At 43.8% G+C, this 20,127-nt stretch overlaps 1 protein-coding gene across 1 annotated transcript in view; it reads left to right on the top strand.

Annotated features, from left to right (window-relative positions):
- The first annotated feature begins 4,394 nt into the window (after positions 1 to 4,394).
- skib (v-ski avian sarcoma viral oncogene homolog b) overlaps positions 4,395 to 20,127 on the top strand; it is a 31,576-nt gene continuing 15,843 nt past the window's right edge. Inside the window, exon 1 of the mRNA XM_054617133.1 lies at positions 4,395 to 5,655. Coding sequence (XP_054473108.1) covers positions 4,762 to 5,655 — 894 coding nt within the window. The 5' untranslated portion in view covers positions 4,395 to 4,761. The remainder of the gene's footprint in view (positions 5,656 to 20,127) is intronic.

Raw genomic sequence — 20,127 nt, 5'->3', positions numbered from 1 at the left:
TCATTGGTACATTTAATCCACAGCAGGGTTCGGATCTCGTTGAAATTGGTATTCGGGCGTTCTCGCACTGTGTCTGTGAAAATAAGGACAGGTAAAATTTAAGATGAATTTCATAGGAAAGTAGCACACTAAGTCCATTGGTGAAATCTAAATTATTTATTTATGTGTCATAACAATAACCTATTTCTAGACTACATAAACAGGGCACACTAACACAAAAACATGGAAAATAGTAATTTTAAAGACTTTTTGCCAGGATTTGAGATCCTCCCCTGGGAGGTTTAGATGTGGGGGAAACACTAGTCAAGTGCTGTCAGGGCTTCACTTGCATTAGGATCGGTTATACACAACCTGAGAAGCAGCTGTCGCATTCCTAATTTCCCGATTTAAAAAAGGTGCCAGATCCAAGAATTGGGGGGGGATTTCAATCGCCTCTCAGTGGCTCTCAACATGTCGTCAGCGAGCTGGCGGCTTGTGGCTAACAGTTCTAACAGTGCACTTTGGCCAAAGTACACAAACTACACCTCTGCGACGATGCTGTTGGTCAGGGAGGCATTATCAGCTGTAAATGTGTAGGAGAGCATTGCAGAGCAGCAGCTGTGAGCTACAAACCCAGCAATGAGTTGTCTACTTCTCTAAGCTTTCCCCACAAAGGGCCGCTCCCCAGAACCAACAGCCCACACTGAACCGTCTCCCTTTCAACCTAAGTAATCCTTACACCACGTCCTCATCAGGCACAGGTGAAGCCTCTCATTCTAACTTATTGGTCAGTGATAAAAAGGTAGAACCTGCTTCATGTGAACTTATCTTTATCTTATCTACATGCAACAGCTGGACTGAGCCATGATCTGTTTGGACACCAATATCAAGGAAGCCACACAAAAATATGTATCAGTCAAAATCAAATAATTTGTTTTGTTTTAAGATAAAAAATATGTATCAAATAATTTGTTTTGTTTTAATTGGTGGAAAAGGTGAAACAGCACATATATGATGTTTTATAGTGGGACTTGCACTGCCCACAGTCTGGCACCAATACAAAATTAGAATGCTGTCAGGATGACGTCATGGCCCTTCCTTCTTTTTCGAGGTTCCTTTCAGTTAATGCGGAAGTTATCCTGCTACTACCACCCTACTCCCGATCAACTCACTCTATTTCTATGGGTTGAACACAACATAGTGAACCCGTATGATGGATGTATGTTCTGCTCTAAACGACCCGTAGCCTGTCTGAAACATATAATCATGTCTTATGGGTGAACATTTTCAAATTAGAACCGCCAAAGTATTGTGATTCGTCCTGGCATTGTTTCTCAGTGATGCCGCGCACTGATTGGATGTGGAACCTCTTTCGGTAGATGCACGACAACTTCCGAGTGCATAGCGACACCTACCGTACAGGAGTATGTAGAGCAGGACCTATTTTACATTAGCCTGTAATAAAAAAATAAAAAAAGAAAGGGTGGAGAAAGGAAAATAAACTACAGTAACAGTCATAAGTTTGGACACACCTTCTCATTCAATGGTTTTTCTTTATTTACATTTTTTTCTACATGTAGATTCATATTGAAGACATCCAAACTATGAAGGAACACATATGGAATTATGTGGTAAACAAACAACCAGAATATGTTTTTATATTTTAGATTCTTCAAAGTAGTTGAATGAGAAGGTGTGTCCAAACTTTTGACTGGTACTGTATATTATATTAAACGCACCTTTGTCGATTAAGAAATATATTACCTCACTTAGCTTCCCACAGCGTATCTCCATTTGTTCCTAGTATCCCCTCCAAACCCCATTCTCATGCAGCCTCTCTCACTCTTTGTTACAAACATAACCTTTCTTGATTATATTTGACACAGTGCATTATTATGTGTTCTGCATGGTCAGCTATATTACAATGCGCACATACTTCTGAATTCACTTTCCCCAAATGGCTAGGTCTGATGTGGAAGATATTCGTTGAGCTAGTCAAGAATAATTATCAAAATAAAGTAAAAGTTCAAGTCCTATTTATTGTACATCAATAACTATTTTTTTTTGATAAAAATACAGGATCAACAGAAAACAGACCAATGACACATTTTCTCTTGAAGAATTCTAATTGTATTAAAGTGAATCTTTGAAACATTGAATTAAAGTCAACATTTTAGGAGTGTATTAATATTATGATATCCAAGCATGCAAATAAAGTCACTTTATTTAACCAAAATACCTTTACGTAACCATTCTATTGCTACGGCACAGTTTTTGTCCAAGTTTACTTCTGTCAACTACTACATAAAAAAGCTTAGCAACCTGAAATACAAAGGGCCAATTTAGAATGTTTATGTTGACAAGACGTATTGTAAAAAATAAATAATAATAATAATAGAACTGCTTAGTATTTTATCTCATTAAAAATGTATGTATGACATAAAAAGGTCACCAAAGGTCATAGAAAAGTCATAAAATATCATAATATATTATCTCGTAAAAAATATCATAGTATAGCACAAAAAAAGTCACAGTATGTCGTAAAAAATGTCATCATAGTATGCCATAAAAAGTCATAAAAATATCATAGTATAGCATTTCATACAAAATGTCATAGTATAGCATTTCATACAAAATGTCATAATATAGCATTTCATACAAAATGTCATGGTATAGTATGTCATAAAAAATGTATGGCATGCCACAAAAAATGGCAGAAAAATGTATGTCATAAAAAGTCAAATGAAAAGTCACGCACAGACTTGCTGAACTTACAACAAATGATGTACACCACTTTTTATACTTATGAACATTGTTATAAGTTATCTCGCATGATTATAAACATTTATAAAGCATTTTATGAAGCTTTTTGAATGCATTATAATGTGTTATAAATTTGCTTATAATGCATAATAGACATGACCTTCACAATGTTACAGACTTGCTATGAGTTTAATAAAGACATTTATATTGTCTTTTTACTTTCTGTTAATAAAATCTAACTGTAGATGTTTTCTTTGTTCTATTCTATGTTGTGTAACCCTCACAAACTCTCCCAATTTGATATTTTGCATCCATTTCCATGAGTTAATGTTCATTGTTAATATTTAGCGCCCTCCAGTGGTTAAGGAAAGGTAAAATACCAAATTAGGTTGATTCAGAGGTGTTCAGTTACTTTTAAGTCATCAGTTGGTTGTTTGCTAAGAAACAATAAGAACTAGGAAACAGTAGTGCAAAGTGTAAAACAATTGCCAACGTATGAGAGGAGGCGTGAGCAAACGGAAATCAATGTGATGTAAATTGTTCTGCCTTTTGATGAATTTCCAATTATTTCACACTATCTAAGTTGCATTATATTGGATTTAAATATATGTAATACTGGTATGGAATTTTATTTTAAGTTTCTGAGAGTGACGTCCAACTCTTACATCCATAATTTCATTGAAATCGACACTCCTCCATAAGTAGGGCAACAATTATTCACATCGGAAAAAACGTTTTTGTTAACAACAATCTCATGCTATCTCTATAATTTTTCCCAAAATAATGTAAAATATGGAGCTGAGTGGTGATGCTTTCAAATTCCTGCTTTGGAAATGTTACTCTGGCGAACAAACATAAGTAATATCAGTGCAATACTTAAACAATAAAAGTGAAGGTATTCAATGCATGAAATGCATGAAAAATCCCCTTTGTGTGTTTATACAATGACATGTTAATCATTAGATTATCAGTACTTATGCATGCAATTGTATTGTTGTACTTGTTCATTTGTTTTGTTTCTCTAAATTGTAATCTGTAAAGTAACTAAAGTTATCAAATGTATAAATGTAGTGGAGTAAAAAGTATCATAAAATGTAAATACTAAAGTAAAGTATAGCCTCTAAGTACCGCAAATATGAACTTAAGTGCAGTCCCTGTTCCTTCTACTACCACATGTTTCTACTGTTTCAGGTTGACCTTCTCAAGCAAACACATAAATATAGCCTTCAGTATATTCTAGATCATTTCATTTTAACTTGCACAAAAAGTTTCTAAAGAAAGACAAAAACTGCTGATCTTCAAGGCTTAAACATCTGAAATACTAAAGTTTAATTTTACATTTCCAACTTCAACTATGTTTTCCTAAGCTCCACCTTCCCCTCGGTTCAGAGGGATTTTTTCCTTTTTTTTCTTCTTTTCTTTTTTTTTTTTTTTTTAATGTGCAGCTGCCATGTAGCAGAGGGAGGAACAGCTGGCTGAGGGAAGAGCCAGCCCGGGGAGTCAGTCACATTCCTGGCTGGGATTCAATGACTGAACCAGACACAAACAAACAGAGAGGGCGAGAGAGAGAGAGAGAGAGAGAGAGAGAGAGAGAGAGAGAGAGAGAGAGAGAAAGAGAGAGAGACACTCACACATTGAGTGAGTGGGGAGACAGACTGCGAGTAGCCTAACGCCAGACTGAGCAGACGAGGCATATTTGGAGCTCACATTAGGAGTGCGTAAAACCGCAGGAGCGCACAGAAACACGGTACCCGGTGATTGTACGTTGGATAATACGAGTCTCGCGTCTCGGAGTTGTCGACTTTAATTGCCTTCTGCTCACAGGAACAGCCCCTGTGAACCGAGCAGCAGTCGGTTTTCTGAATGGACGCGCTGGGAAGCTTCTCCGGTGACATGGAAATGCGCTTTATTGCGCGTGTGGCCGGATGCTGAGGACGCACGATCCGATCGGTCAATTTCAGCTTTCATTTTGAGTTTTTTTTTTGAAACTCTCTTTTTTTCCCCCCAAACGGCGACAACATGGAGGGCACGAGCTTCCAGCCCCATCCCGGACTTCAACAAACTCTGAAGCAGTTTCATCTGAGTTCCCGGCGCTCTCTCGGCGGACCGGCGGCGTTCTCCGCCCGGTGGCACCAGGACTCATTTTTCGGTAAAGATGGAAAATCCATGGAGATGATGCTCACCCTCCCGGCTCAGACCCCTCCGGTCATGTCCGGTCCACTTTTCATCCCGTCCGACCGGTCCACGGAGAGGTGCGAGACGGTCCTGGAGCGGGAGCCCATCTCCTGCTTCGTGGTCGGCGGTGAGAAGCGGCTGTGCCTCCCGCAGATCCTCAACAGCGTCCTGAGAGATTTCTCCCTCCAGCAGATCAACTCGGTGTGCGACGACCTGCACATCTACTGCTCCAGGTGCACGGCGGACCAGCTGGAGATCCTGAAGGTGGTGGGCATACTGCCCTTCTCGGCTCCGTCCTGCGGGCTGATCACTCAGACGGATGCTGAGCGCCTCTGCAACGCGCTCATCTACGGCGGTACTTACCCTCCTCACTGCAACAAGGAGTTGGGCTCCCTGGAGTTGGAGCGAACCGAGAAGAGCTTCAAAGTCTACCATGAATGTTTCGGTCGGTGTAAAGGCGTGTTTGTTCCGGAGCTGTACACCGGTCCGAGTGCCGCCTGCATCCAGTGCATGGATTGCAGACTCATGTTCCCTCCTCACAAGTTTGTGGTCCACAGTCACAAGAGACTGGAGAACCGGACAGTCCACTGGGGATTCGACTCGGCCAACTGGCGGGCTTATGTGCTCTTGGACCCGGACTACACCGGGAAAGAGGAGAAGAGTCACCTGGAGCAGCTGCTTAAAGAGTTAAAAGGGAAATATGACCTGTCGGGCAAGCGGTCCAGTAAATCGTGCAGAGTAAGTCTGTTCTGTTTCACCTTGTTTTTAACCACAACTTATTGTCTTTGACGTGTTTAGTTTGCATCTGTGGAGATTTCAATGACCCCAGGCCTACTACAGCATCTGCATTAATTAACACTCATTTTGAGGAAGGCTTCCTCCTCATGTCACTGTCACTGCCCAGCACAGTAATAATGCAAATCACATGTCTCATCACATCTTTCTCTCTGTGTGTGTGTGTGTGTGTGTGTGTGTGTGTGTGTGTGTGTGTGTGTGTGTGTGTGTGTGTGTGTGTCCTCTGCTCTTGCACTGTAAAAACATCTTGCATGAAGCCTCATTCAGCTCATATATTTCTGAAAGAGGTGACAGTGAAGCCTCCAACCATCAGCTGACACCCCTGAGCATCTCCCCCCCCCCCCCATCCTCCAAAACACACCGGCCCACCCCCACCCTCAGGGTTACCCAAGGGCATCTGCATTATGATAAATGGAGTCCCGATGATATATTTTATTAGTGTGAGAGGGAAGAGGGGGGCAGGGAAGCCCATGATGGTTCCACGAGGTGAGGAAGGGGGATAAGAGTTTAATGAGGTTTAGGATATGGAAATGTGTGTGTGTGTGTGTGTGTGTGTGTGTGTGTGAGAGAGGAGGCGTTGTGGCCGGTCAGGATGGGATAAGATATGAATGTGTGTGTGTGTGTGTGAGTGTCAATGTCCAGGCTCCTTGCGTGGGTCAGAGATGTTGAGTGTGGACAAAGTGGACAGGAGACGAGGTGGCTGTTCCTTCGTCACAGAGCAGCTGCTGTGTGGGACTCTGCTAATGAGTGGACATCTCTGTATGCATCACCATGGTGCTGCTCCAGTCTGAGCAGGAGCCAGAAGATGTCTCACAGGGAAACCTCAGTGCTCTCTTTAAAGAAGATGCTCAGGGAAATGTTGTTGGTTTATAGAAACATGTCAAAAATAACGACAGGGGGAAAGGTTATCAGTCCTGAGTTCAGCGTGTTTTCCCAGAAAGTGGGCCAAGTGAATTCAAGAAATATCTGTCTGTACAAACAAAAGTTATCACAGGTCCCAGGTCAGCACCTGTGACACATTTTTCCCCAACTGTAGTCAGCAGGACTTGACGTATCACCTGTAACTTACATATTTCCTCAGAATGGTGAGTCCTGCGCAGCCCTGCACTGACAGTCTTTCAGTGTGTGTGTGAAATAATCGAGGGCTGAGCATCATGGAGGGAGTGTGGCAGAGGGGGCAGTGCGTGTTCGCCGTGGTTCACTGTCAGCCGTGTCCCAGTTAGCAGACAGGCCTGGTCCTCAGGGAGCTGCAGACCAGCGCTCCCCCATACATCAGCCTGACAGGCCAAGCTGCTGAAAGGCCGGACGGGGGCTTGGCTTGGCTTACCTATGAAACAAAAACTCAATGTTATCGGCCGGCCTCAGCCCCCCTCTGATGTCAGAGTGTTTTATTAATAAGAGAGAGCCTTGGAAGGTTACCTCCTCTGCCTGTATCATCTGTCTAGACTCCCACCTCATCTACTGTACGTGGTGGCTGGTGCAGATACAGCACTGCTGGGGGAAACTGCTGAGACAATTATTGCTGATGTAGCATGTGTTTTTTTTTTTTTTTCGTGGAATAGTCCTGAAGCGCAGTTTGCTAGAGAGATTTAAGTTTGATTCAGAACTAGGCTGTGAATGTAGAAATTGAAACATAACCAGCCTCCTCCCAAAAAGCAGAAGCCGGATCTGAGGAGGGAATGAGCCCAGTGAACCATTGTGTCTGTTTCACATCAAATCCAGCATTTGGTCATTTGGCTCTTTGCTTAATGTGCAGATGAGGCCAGATTGCTGAGAGGAGGCTGCAGACTCTCATTCATAAGATGCAGGGTGTGTGTGAGCCAGGCCTTGACATGTGTTGTCAAAGGGCCGTAACCCCTGACCTTTCCCCAAAGACACTGACCTGGCCTTCCCCCATTCTTTTCACACCATCCAATCATGTGCCCTTGTGTCCAGTCCACTGGCCAGATGGCTGTCTGATAAAGGACGGAGGGATACACAGTGGACAGATAACAAAATCTCAACCGCCGCTTGAATCCAATAAAACATTGCCATTTTGCAATGCTTACAGTGCTCTTTATTTCAAATCCTGGATGATTCTTTTGCTGACACACTGCCAAAATAATGTAAATTCCATGGAAACTAAGTCCAATTCATATTACTTCTTTCATTTTGCTGAACCTTGAGTGTAAATTTGAATGTTAACTTTTCTGATTAGCATGAAAATATTCAAGAAAGGGGATTGGAATTGCAAAAACTCGTTTTTTTTTCATTCAAAGTCAAATACAGAGCATTAACTGTAAAAAAAAAAAAAAAAAAAAAAAAAAACAATCCTTAAGAAGTGAGGGCAATGTGATCAATCATCTGACTGAGTGGAGAGTAAAGGGGGACTCTGGAAGTGTGTAGACCCTCCTTAATGGAATGGATATTAAAGCCATTCAGCTGACGCCAATTTATGCCATTTTTCATCCCATTGTTCTCCTCACTCGATGAAATTAGCCTCAAACTTGGAGCAAACCAATCAAGTGTGTGTCGAAGGGGAAAGGGTTGTGTGTTTTCAGTTATTAGCTTTTATTAAAAGTGAATGAAAAATACATTTCTCTATCAGGTCACTGTGTTTATCTGCACTTGCATGTGTGTGTGTGTGTGTGTGTGTGTGTGTGTGTGTGTGTGTCTCTCTTTTAGGTATAGCGAGTATATGAGTTGTGTTTGCATGTAAACAGGCAAGTGTAATGACTGGATCAGCTGTGCGGGCCAGATTAAAGTGAGCTCTCTGCCGGCTCATTTCCATTCCCATCTGTCTGCTGACCTCTGGGAATCCCTGAAAGCTGACAACGTGCTTCTCTTTGGTCCTTGATGGGCCTGTCTGCCCAGCGTTGACCCAGCCAGCTAAGACCCAACCCGACAAACAAAACCCTGATACACACAGACTCATTTGCATTTAGTTCAGATTTAGCAAACTTCTAAATCTTAATGCTGGTACAGCAAATTCACGTTTCTGTTAGTTTGTCGCTTGTGTTTCACGTAGCTTCTCCTACTTATCCATCACTTGGAAACATCATTCTTTTTGAGAGCAGTCGCCTGACTCTAGAAACCCCCCCCCGAACTCCCTGCTGACCACCACCCCCACGCCCCAGTAGACCATCACCTCGTCTATGCAGTGACTGCTGGACGGAGCATTTCGGCCAAAGCACAGACAGCGTGTCAAGGCAAAGGGGTGTCAGAAGCTCCCAGGGGTTGTGGCCTCCATTCTGGCAGGGGTGACCCCATGTTAAAAGGGTGTCAGCTGGGGTTCTGTCATGGGTGATGTGTGCTAAAGACCTGCCGCCTCCTTTGTTTGAGGGCCGGGCTTTCAGATGCTGTGAAGTGCAGCCTTTTCTCTTTGTTGGTGCCTTGTTTCTTTCGCTGCTGTGTGGATTGGTCTATAACATCCAGCCTCTCCCAGGGTGGGAAATCCATGCTTGTGAGTTTTGCCCTGTCACTGGTTTCCCTGTTTCGTGCACAAAGACAGATTGGAGCCTGTAGTGGTGTCTGCATGTCTGACAGAGATAGGGCTGGGCCATAGTTCAATATAATTGTTTATCGTCTTTCAGCAGAACGGTTTTGCAATTAAATGATCTTATCATGATATTCCCTCACATAAATGTACGTTAATATCAATGATTTTACATTACATTACATTACAGTCATTTAGCAGACGCTTTTATCCAAAGCGACTTACAGTCAGTAGTATATTACATATCATTCACCCATTCACACACTGATGACAGGCTACCATGCAAGGTGCCACCATCAGACTCTAACTAACATTCATGCAACATCCAGTCCACACCGATGGCAAGCCTTCGGGAGCAACTTGGGGTTAAGTGTCTTGCCCAAGGACACATCGACTGCCAAAGCCGGGTATCGAACCACCGACCCTCTGATTGGAGAACTACCTTGCTCTCCACTACGCCACAGCCGCCGCATGATTCTGAGCTAGTTTTAATTAAAATCTAACAAAATTAGTTATTGAAATTTTGAGTTTAGCCTCAAGCATTACTTTGAACAGATCATATTGATTATATTATATGTGGTTTTGAATACATTTGAAATCATGTTCTATATGCTATATATTAATATTTGAAAATATCCTTAATAATATAGCGTGCCGTTTTTGTCTAGATATGTTTAAGACTGCTGGGAAACTAAAATATATCACAATACTTTTGACCAAATTCCTCCATAAAGTTATTGTGATATATTTGTAGTGATTGAAGAAGTATCCAGATCCTCTATATAAGCTAAAGTACTAAAACCACAGTGTAAAACATTCTACTTTAAGTAAAACACTGTTAAAAGTATAAAAATCAAATGCAGTTAATTCAAGTATCACAAGTAAATAGCAGAAATACTCATAATGCTTGTGTAGTTACACTATCATTCAACTGATCATATGTTTTGTATGTAAAAGCTGTGGTCAAGTTATTGTGTATAGTAGTGTAATGGAAATACTAACGTAAAGTACAGGTAACTCAAAATTCTACTCAAGTGCAGTACTTAGTACTAAACACACTTAGTTATAATCCCCTGCTTTACGTTGGGGACTCGGGCATGACTGTTGTAGAGGCATTTATAATTGATTTCACTTAGCTCCAACAATCAGATATGTTTGGAAGATAATGATAGTGCTAAATAAAAAAATGTATTTGCAATGTAAATAAAGTTTATTTTACAAAGTGTTCCTGACTGAACAATAAACATATATATGCCCACACGCCTAACATAACATTTTAAAAAAGTGAGGTTTTAGAGAAAAGATGTAATTACTTTATTGTGCGCAACCATTTAACCTGAAAAAGAAAACATTTCTGATGTATATATATATATATATATATATATATATCCAGTCGGATTCATTGCGATATCAGTATCATGGCAACATACTGTAAAGCCGTCTCTAATCACGATAATTTCATGCGGACAGTTTTTTGCTCCGTTCCTCTCTAAACCTCGATGACACAGCACAGTGCTAATGTGTGAAAGACTTCTTGTGTAACTCATGGAGTGAGGGAGTAGGATGATTAGTGCTGATCAGCGATGATGAGATGAGGGAGGAGATGAGCACTGGCTGTGACTGCAGTCAACAAGCCAGTCGGTCCGTCGATGTGTTAGTGGCAGAACAGATGCCTGTATTGGGTTATCATCAATTCCTCCTCGATCACCTCCTGATTTCCAGCTCTGTGATTAAGAGTCAGACCCATCTGGTGCAGAGACAGGAAATCCTGGAGTCTGCATCTGCTGTTGGCTGAGCTACTAAGCTGCTGCAGTCAGGGGGGGGTTTAAACTCTGATAATCCTACATAACCCCTGGAATGCAGCGACCACAGTGCACATCAAAACCGTCATCTTCTCTGGACAGCGTCTTCAGGAACACGGATAGACTCAGACAGACTGAATGTCAGCCATGGACTCTCTCCTCCCTCTTTGGCCCACTCTAAGCATCCTCACAATTTATAACCAGTCCCTCTGGAATCTTGTAATTAGATCATGAATTAGATATACTGCGGAGAGCACGTTACATGGAGAAACCAACATTGTAATTGTACATACCAATTCAAGAGTTCTGATGAGACTTTAGAGACACGAGCAGAATCCCTCTGTCTCTCCTTAATGACCCTCATCTCTAAGCCACATAACTGTTAGACCACATTGGAGATGTGCTATCGGAGCTCCAGCCAGAGCAGAAGTAGGCCCTGCTGGTGCCATATGACAAATCGGCATGCTGCTCTCGCCTACAATCCGCCCACCGACCACCTCCAAAGCTATCATAAGGATTAGCTCACGCGGCTAAACCAAACAGACTGCTTAGTGTTCAGACAGCATTTGGCCCAAATCTTGTTCGTGCCTCCTGTTTTGATGGCTAGCAGATCACAATTTGGGCCGCTATCTTTTCACTTGCAACTGGTGCTGTGCCAAGTTGAGGCACGATGCCGTGTGCGGCTGCGGGGAAAAGGAAAGAATAAATGCTTTAAGGATTTACACGTCTCCCCTGCTCTTTGGGATATGCATAATTAAAATGTTTGGATTAGGATGGTTTAGATTAACTGTGAATTCTCTGCTGAGTTCAGGAGACGGTGAAGCGGAGGAGACACAGAAGGGAGATAATGTACTTTTGTCTTTGCGTGCCAGTGACATAAAAGAGTTTGACTCTTGAGAAATAGTTTAAATCACAGACCTGTTTCGTGTACGTATGCGTGTGTGTGTGGGCAGGTGAGGACCTCAACATTTAGAGGTTTCTGTCAGACTCCACACACTATCAGAAAGGACTCGTCCTCAGTTGGAGTCTGCTTCGTACGCTTGTGATTGGAGGGCGGCTGTGGTTGCTAAGCAGAGCTGCTCTTCCTGTGCTAAATAAGAACTTCGTGCTCTCTGGCTGGTAGGCTCAAAGAAGCGCGCCAGAACACACACAAAACACACACACACACACACGCACACACACACACACACACACACACACACACACACACACACACACACACACACACACACACACACATATATGAACGCACAGACCTCACAGTGCATAGACCTCTTACAGTACAGAGACCTCAGCCTCCTCCATTCACTGCCCATCCTCTTTCATTGTGACCTCCAATGAAAGTCTCTCCTCCTCCTCCTCCTGCTGCTTTCCTTTCTCCAACTCCTCCTCCTACACTGTGCCTCACACACACTTCTACCACAGGTCACCACTGTATAAAGCTCCCCTCTCCATCAGCGAGACCTCCGTGTCTGACACCTCCTCTGCCCCGCCACCATCACTCACCTCCTCCATTTGACACCTCCTCGACCCTGCAGGCCACACACACACACACACACACACACACACACACACACACACACACACACACACACACACACACACACACACACACACACACACACACACACACAGACTCTCCTCCTCCACTGAGATCTCCTACTGCACTCCCCCTCACACTGCATTATACTTAGATCTCCACCTCCACTGTAGTGAGCACATGCTGTATCAGTCTGTATTCAGACTGGCCTACATACGCCGCACATGTATCACTGTACTGCTCCAGGGGTGTGAGGGCTGATCGTCTTTGTTTTGAAGAGATAAAAACTTGCCATCTGTCTGTGTTTCATTGTGTTTCGTAGATAGATAGATAGATAGATAGATAGATAGATAGATAGATAGATAGATAGATAGATAGATAGATAGATAGATAGATAGATAGATAGATAGATAGATAGATAGAAAGAAATGGAGAGGCAGTGCTTATTTGTCAGGATGACCTCATAACCATCCTCTATCTCCTTTTCCAGGCTCGTTTCAAGAGCTCGCTAAAATGAACAAATGAGTGGGATCCAAATTATTTTCGTCTCTCTCCTGTTTTGCCGTGTGCCATTACAGGCGCCTATCATCTCACGTATCTGCTCTGCTACCAGGACATTGCATCTCAAAAACTGATCTAAGAGCACTGTGTTTCCTCCATGACAATCTGCACGTACCGCAGGTTCCCCGTCCAACCCCCCTAATAAATGGTTTATTTCTCTTAGGTTAGTTTCGCAGGGGTCAGAGCTTTGGGTTATATAGCAGAACAATCATTCAGTGTTGGTGAAAAGCTGCAAGCCCCTTGTGTGCTCCTCAGACCAGCTCGACATGCTTTCTTGCAGAGATGGAGCAATGCAGCATTGTCAGCAGGCACCCGTATCAAATGAATTCAGCACAGCTGTCCTAGCAGACTCTATTGCAGTGAGTGGTGGTGGGGGGGGAGTATTTTTTCAGTATTACAGTCACCCCGGGATCCGTCACAGTCACTTATGCCAGCATCATCTGGTCAGGTGGACCTTTTTCCCCCCTTTGACCTTGCTTGTTTTGTTTATTACCTCATTGGAAAGCAGAATGTACTGCGAATACATCCCCGTTTGGTTTCTCTAGCTGCCTGCCCCACCTATTTCTCACTTTCTGCTCTTTGTCTCTGCATCAATACAGCGGGGTCTACATCTATAAAGACAGGCGTACAGATGGGCCACAGTTGCTCACATGCTGAGGACACCTCTTCCCCTCGCCCCCCCTACTCCCCCTTTTCTGCAGGTGTCTAATAGTTGCAGGGTTGCCCCCGCACTGTGCACGCTGTGCCGGCTGCCCAGCAGGGCCGCCTGCCTCCCTTGTGCTTGTGGCGTTGACAAGCGTCTGGCTTTATTTCCAGCTAGCCAACGAGCGCAGACGCAGGCAGCCATGGCCTGAAATAGAGCAGGCCAGCCCTTTATCCTATAATGAGGGGATTGTGTGTCTTAAGCAGAGTATCAGCAGGTGTCAAGAGAAGAGGTAGTACACAAATCATCTTAAAAAACATCAAGCTGCTTTTCAGATTATCATCAAAAAGTAATAGTGCAAGTAAGTAAAGTAAAGTAATCTCGTCTCCTTTTGGCACCAGTAGTCTTAACGTAAGTATGTGTTTGAGTCCAAGGTCAAGTGACCTTTTATGATATACAGTTTACACTCAACTGAGGCTCAGACAATATAGGAAGACAGTTTTGAACTAGAAAATATGGCTGTAACACAAACCAGATATTTTGGAGATAATCAATTCACTTCTGACCTTGTATCAATTGAATGTGTTAAATCAAATGCAACGACAATAGTCTGGTCAGGACATCTGTCCCATATGGAATGTATGAATTATTCCAGAGGTAATCGCAGGGCATTGTCGGTGCACTCATCTTCACAAAAGCGCCCATCTCTGCATGTCCATATTTAATTCACCCCTTTCAGCTGCCGAACTGTACAGGCTGCAGATATAATGTGTCCCTCCAACGAGATTAGTCGCCCTATCACCAATGCAGCTCCCTAATTTCTCTGCCTTTGTTGTGGTGCAGGCAGTACTAAATGGGATAAAGGGGCTCGGCCGGACACAGTGGGAGGAAGTGGCTTTTGTGTTGCCAGCAGGTGCAGTGGAGTGACAGTGGGTTTTTTGGGATGTACACGTGTGTGCGTGCATGCATGTATGTGTGTGTGCATGCAGCTCTGCGTCTGTCCGGGCCAGAAGGGTACGTGCTCGCCAAGTGCCGCTGAGATACACCAGGAACCTCTAAAGCTCGACTTGAACCCTCAATCACAGGGCTCCTCAGGGGTTTGCAGTAAATTCTTCAGGCGAATGGTTTTCTCTCCCCTTCCTCCTCCTCCTCTTTCTCTCTCTCTTTTTTTTTTTGCTCACATCTGGTGAACAGCGCTAGCACCCCTGTCATCTTTTACTGCGTTGAGGTCATTTCCACCCTATCGGTAAAGTGGAAACACATGATGTGCAGGGTTCGGCCTTAATGGGGTGGGGCTGGCATGGACCAGCACTGACACAGCTTTACAGCCAATAGCTGCCAAAACAGCCTCTCTGTGGAATGCCTCCGGCTTCAAAATTAAAGACATTTCGGGTAAATAATGTTAGAATACATATATTTACCCGTTAGATACTTAACTACTATAATTAGTTACTTTTTTAAACATATAGGATGTTAACATGTTTTTCCTGTAATGAAATGGATCTGCAAAGCAGAGCTGAACATGTCGTTCATGGCGCTTTGAAACAGCACACAAAAAGAAAAGACTAAGCATTGTTCGGCTACAGAGGGATATTAAGTGCATAATGAATACCAACTCCGGAAAGACATGTTTCTCCTTTTGGAGTTTTTCTACCTCCGTTCCAAGTTTTATTTTTTGCTGTAAAATTCCTCCCCTCACTCGCTTTTTCCCTCTTAATCACATTATTGATTCCAACTGGTGAGCTGGAGAGACTTTGGCAGACTCTCTGGATAAAGGGTGTGTCCTCAAGTTTAATTGGGATTCTCCTTCAGCAATAATGTGGATTTCCTCAGATCTGTGCCCTGCTGCGCCATTCTTATTCAAATATTTCACACCACAACCCGCAGTGTTTGTCATTATCTGAATCCGAGCTTGTTTCATTTGTGAAAACTCAGCTCTACCATCTGACACGCTGTAGTTGATTTTCTTGACAGTGCATTATTAGTATCAGCTTTATATGAATTAGTCATTCTGTCACGTTGACTTGTTTTTACCATAATGTCTCAAGCCATTTACAAATCTTTTTTTTTTTTTTTTTTGCTGTAAAGTAAAAACCCCTGTTCTGCTTGCAATGACTTAAACAGTCAAAAACATTTAGCCACTCTTAGATCATTTCTTGCTCAAGTATCTCCACGGAATAAACAGTTTTACTGTCTCTCTTCATGGATCTCAAAGTGTCTCCAAGCAAATTCCAGTCACACTGTGGTTTCCATTTTGTGGTAGACAGAGCTGCAGTCTAAAAAGGGGTGGGCTGCAGTCAGTCAGTTACTGCTGTCTGTGGGTAGACTACAGGCAGAGTGGCTGCTAGCAGCAGCTGCATGGATTTTTATCCCTGCTGTCCAACAGGACTCCATCATAGACTGCAGCAACACTCGTTATTGAGGGCACACACTCCTGTGCTGCATGCTTCTGTCCTCATTACCTCTGCAGCAGCTTAGCTCTCTGCCTTTGTTCTCTCTCTTGGCTTGAAACTGGAGAATATGAAGAGAAGTGCTGAGGCTGCAGTTAGCTCGGCTGCCCACAACTTCTGCCGCACAGGAAAAAACATAGCACAGACAACCACCACCCCCCTAAGCCCTCTTGTCTACATATTTCTACAGAACCGACGCATAGGGGATGCATTGCTTTGATTCACCATCCTGACTTGGATGAAGGCTGGTTTGCTCCGTGGTTTTCTGTGCTTGTTGTCCTGGCTGCTCGTGTCGCTTGTCTGATTTTAAAAGTGCATTTGTGTGCTGGCCTACTGACCAAATGCCCTCATGGCCAATCTGCTGTGTGAAAGGTTCCACAGACTTGCTCCTCAGAGGCGTCAAACAGCAGCCGTGCAGAGTGGCTGGAGGGACAGTAAACTTTTATCACACTAATAACCCACAGTCACAGCTACCTTAATGGCTTAGGCAGCCACACCAGGGGTCGCCTGGAGGTCAGGTTGAATTGCAGGACATAAATGGTAGAATCCAACCGGTAGAACAAATAAAGGAAGAAGAAAAAAGGAGGGGCATCTGAGGTGAGCAGAGGGGAAAGAAAGTTGTTATTGGAAGAGCAGATAATCACTTAAATTGATTTGCAGTAAAAGGAAGCCATTTATTGTAGTGCTGTTTTATAACAAGGGGCGATCTGTGGCCTTTTGACCCTCAATCCCACCCAACTCTGCACGCTCACAAACCTTGGAATCGGTCCGAGCATGCCGTCAAAGGGCAAAACTCCTACACAAGTGACAAGTGAGTGAAAACATTTGCCCAGCACTTGGTGAAAACTTCGGTCAGAGAAGTAGCAGAAGAAGAAGTGCGAGAAAAGAGGATTTGCTAATGGAGTTCAAATCTAAACTTTTTCTCAGATTCCTCTCTCTCTGGCTGAGGTGGACTAGTCCTGAGAGTGTTTGTTTTAGGTGAAGTCAGTGCTGGAACAGAATGTTGTGAACCGCAGGCCAGACTGTGGTTCTGCGGTTCAGCTTCGACCTGAATGCAGACGGCTCTGTTTGTTTTGCTTCTCCGTTTCTCAGGGAGAAATTTAGAAGCTGCCAAAGTCCTGCGCTCACACCCAAGGCACGCAAATAAAAAACCCTTCACAAGGAAGAAAAAAAAAAACGTACCTGGGTGTAGTCGCTACATCTGGACCTCACCACCAGCCCAGAGCAGGGGCGCATGTCTATTGGTGTCTCTGCTGTCCTGCTCTCATCTTGTAAAAGGGCTCTTTGGGAGATGAGATGGCATTTGATTGTTTCAGTGGCAGGATGTTTGTGTGTTTTGTTCCAAGCCTTTTCATAAATAGCAGTTTTTATGTTGCTGAGGTCAACTGGTTTTACTAGACTGGAGAGGCAAGTCCAGAGGCACGGAGGCCTCCCCACCATCTGGCAGCCATAAAAGGGGGAGCAGGAGGTTTTTAGTGGGGGTTTATGGGATGGTTGGGTGAGACATTGAGGGGAGGAGAGACAGAGTGGATGGTGGACTCTGGTTGCCCCCGAGCTGCAAAGCTTCCTCTGCCGTCTGAATGACAGGTCAGAAGTTCATTGCCTTCTTTTTCATCCTGCATCTGCCTTGTAAGGTGAAGGAGGTGACAGTTGGTTCAGAGTTCGAGGGCAAAGGAGCGGACGTCACCGTGAAGCTGTTACCACTGCTGCAAATAAAGATGTATTCTGGGCTAGAGATCTTTGTTTCGATTTAATGAGCTGGCTGGCTTGAAAAGCGTTTTAGAAGACGGTAGCTCAGTGAGTGTGTGTCCCCTTGTTGTTGCATTGCCGTCAGCTTGTTATGATATGCAAAAGATCAGATCTGAGTCCTACAGATGGTGCAGAATTATGTGGCTGCGTAACGCTGGTGATTCAATGGCTTGGTGTTGTTTGGGTATGCGTCACCCTCTCAAAGCGCCATGCACACCACAGAGTAACGAACAGTAAGTTGTTTTGCACAACTACAGCATCCAGGTTTCTCTCTTTTTGTCCAGAAACAGTCTCACAGTTAGGTGGTGGCTATATTTCGTTTGCACATCTGATTTACAGTAAGTGGGAATAACAGCATTGTTAAGCCATGAAAACACTGGAGTTTGAGGCCAGTGAGATTCGCGTGGAGATTTCTGCATTGAAGACACTCCTGAGAGTCTCAGTTATGTTCTGCTGGAAGATTTCTTTCCCAGTTTTAAGAGCCTGAGCTGGCGCTGTCTGGTCCATCTGACGCTGGATGCTCAGCCTTATAGGTTTTCCAGAATGGGGTTATCATTGCAGAGGACTGTGCTGCTTTGCTGACTCTGGCACTGATACCTCCCATAGCGATTTCATCTTTTGTTATGCTGCAGCTGAGATGTGTTAACCCTTTAGCCCCTTCAAGATATTTAGGTAATAGAACATCATGGAGCTGTATGTATATACATTCGTTGGGTAATATGAAAATAAGAGTAAAATAAGAGTGGAACCCGATGCGTTTGTTATATAAATGAGTTATATTGACCTCTTTCTCTCAGCGGTCTGGACTTGGGTTTTTAGACCCTCTGCCGCTTTGTACATTTTGTATATGAAGGGACAAAAAGTGCTGACAGCAAAAGAATGAGAGCGTGTTTGGCAGGCACGCCCTTGTAGGTTTCTGTGTCACTCAACTCTAATAAATTTTTAATCGTTTCCTTGCTGTGGTATAGAGCTCAACATGGCTCTGCTCAGTCACACACTATTTAGGCGGCTCATGCGCGGTTCAACTCATAAAGATAGGTGGAATAGAAAGTGTGAGTTAGATATTTTCACTCAAGATCAAAAATTTATTTGGGAGAAATGTTTGTTGGGTCATACAAATAAACCCAGCAGGAAACCAAGCAAATTAACGAGGAACCCTAAATATAAACGATGACTAAAATAGTTGTTACCTGATATCCTAATTTCCTCTGAGTAGACACCACAAAGTTATCTAGTTTAACAACAGAGGAAATTATTAAAGCAGAACCTCAGCGATGTCACTGTCATTTCAGAGTCTATAGTGTGAGGTTTATTTTGGAGTGTCTCCAAAAATTATCATGACAATGATAATTAAATATACTGCCATTGGCAGGAGCATTGATTGCACTTGACAAACTTTAAAGAAAGCATCAAAGACACCTTCAAAGGCAGCCGCAGTGAAAGAATCCAGCCAGAGTTTCACTGAGAGCCCTCTCAACATACTTCAGCCTGTTTGTACACTCACATTTTGCATCATGTCAGAGTCTCCAGCTTTAAGAAAAGGAGTGAAATAAAGCCCAGGCCCTTGATTGAGGGGCTGGAAATGAAGGACTCTGCTCCTGCTTTAGTGGTTCCGTCCACTGCAGTGATTCAGGGGATAAAAATGTGGCCTGTGTCTCTTTAAGAGCGCTGGCCTGTCTGCAGAATGCATCAGTCCTGTGGAGCAGACACAGGCCAGCAGGAGGAGGGGGGCGAAGGGAGGAGCGTGGGGCTGTGGCGGAGGGAGGGACGAGGACAGGAGGGAACAGCCGCAGTCTGGGCTTCCAGCCTCCTGGCTAGACTGCTGAAAGTTATTATTGAGTTCCTGTGTAGGGCCTCCCCTCCCTGCGGCATACTCCTCTGTGCTCTCTACGAGGTAGACGGGGAGTACTGGAGAGGCAAAGAGAAAAGTTGGCAGCCTCCCATGCCCCTTTGCAATGACCTTATATGCAACAAATAAAGGATAATTTTGTTTGATTGTGTGTTTTTGCAAGGGTGAAGCCTCTGAAAGACTGAGAGCAACCACACACGCTAACAGCCTTACAGCTGCTCGACGGCAGCTGAAACTGCGGCCTAGCTCACTGTTGTCTTAAGTTACAGTTTAGCAGACATGTTCTGTTTTTCTTAGGAATGGTCTTAACTAGTCAAGACAAGAAGGTTGGCGCTTCACCAATGAG

Source organism: Anoplopoma fimbria, chromosome 17 (genome assembly GCF_027596085.1).
Source record: "Anoplopoma fimbria isolate UVic2021 breed Golden Eagle Sablefish chromosome 17, Afim_UVic_2022, whole genome shotgun sequence".
NCBI classification, from domain to species: Eukaryota; Metazoa; Chordata; class Actinopteri; order Perciformes; family Anoplopomatidae; genus Anoplopoma; species Anoplopoma fimbria.
The sequence above is the reverse complement of the archived record's forward strand: the minus strand, read 5'-3'. Positions and strand labels throughout refer to the sequence as shown.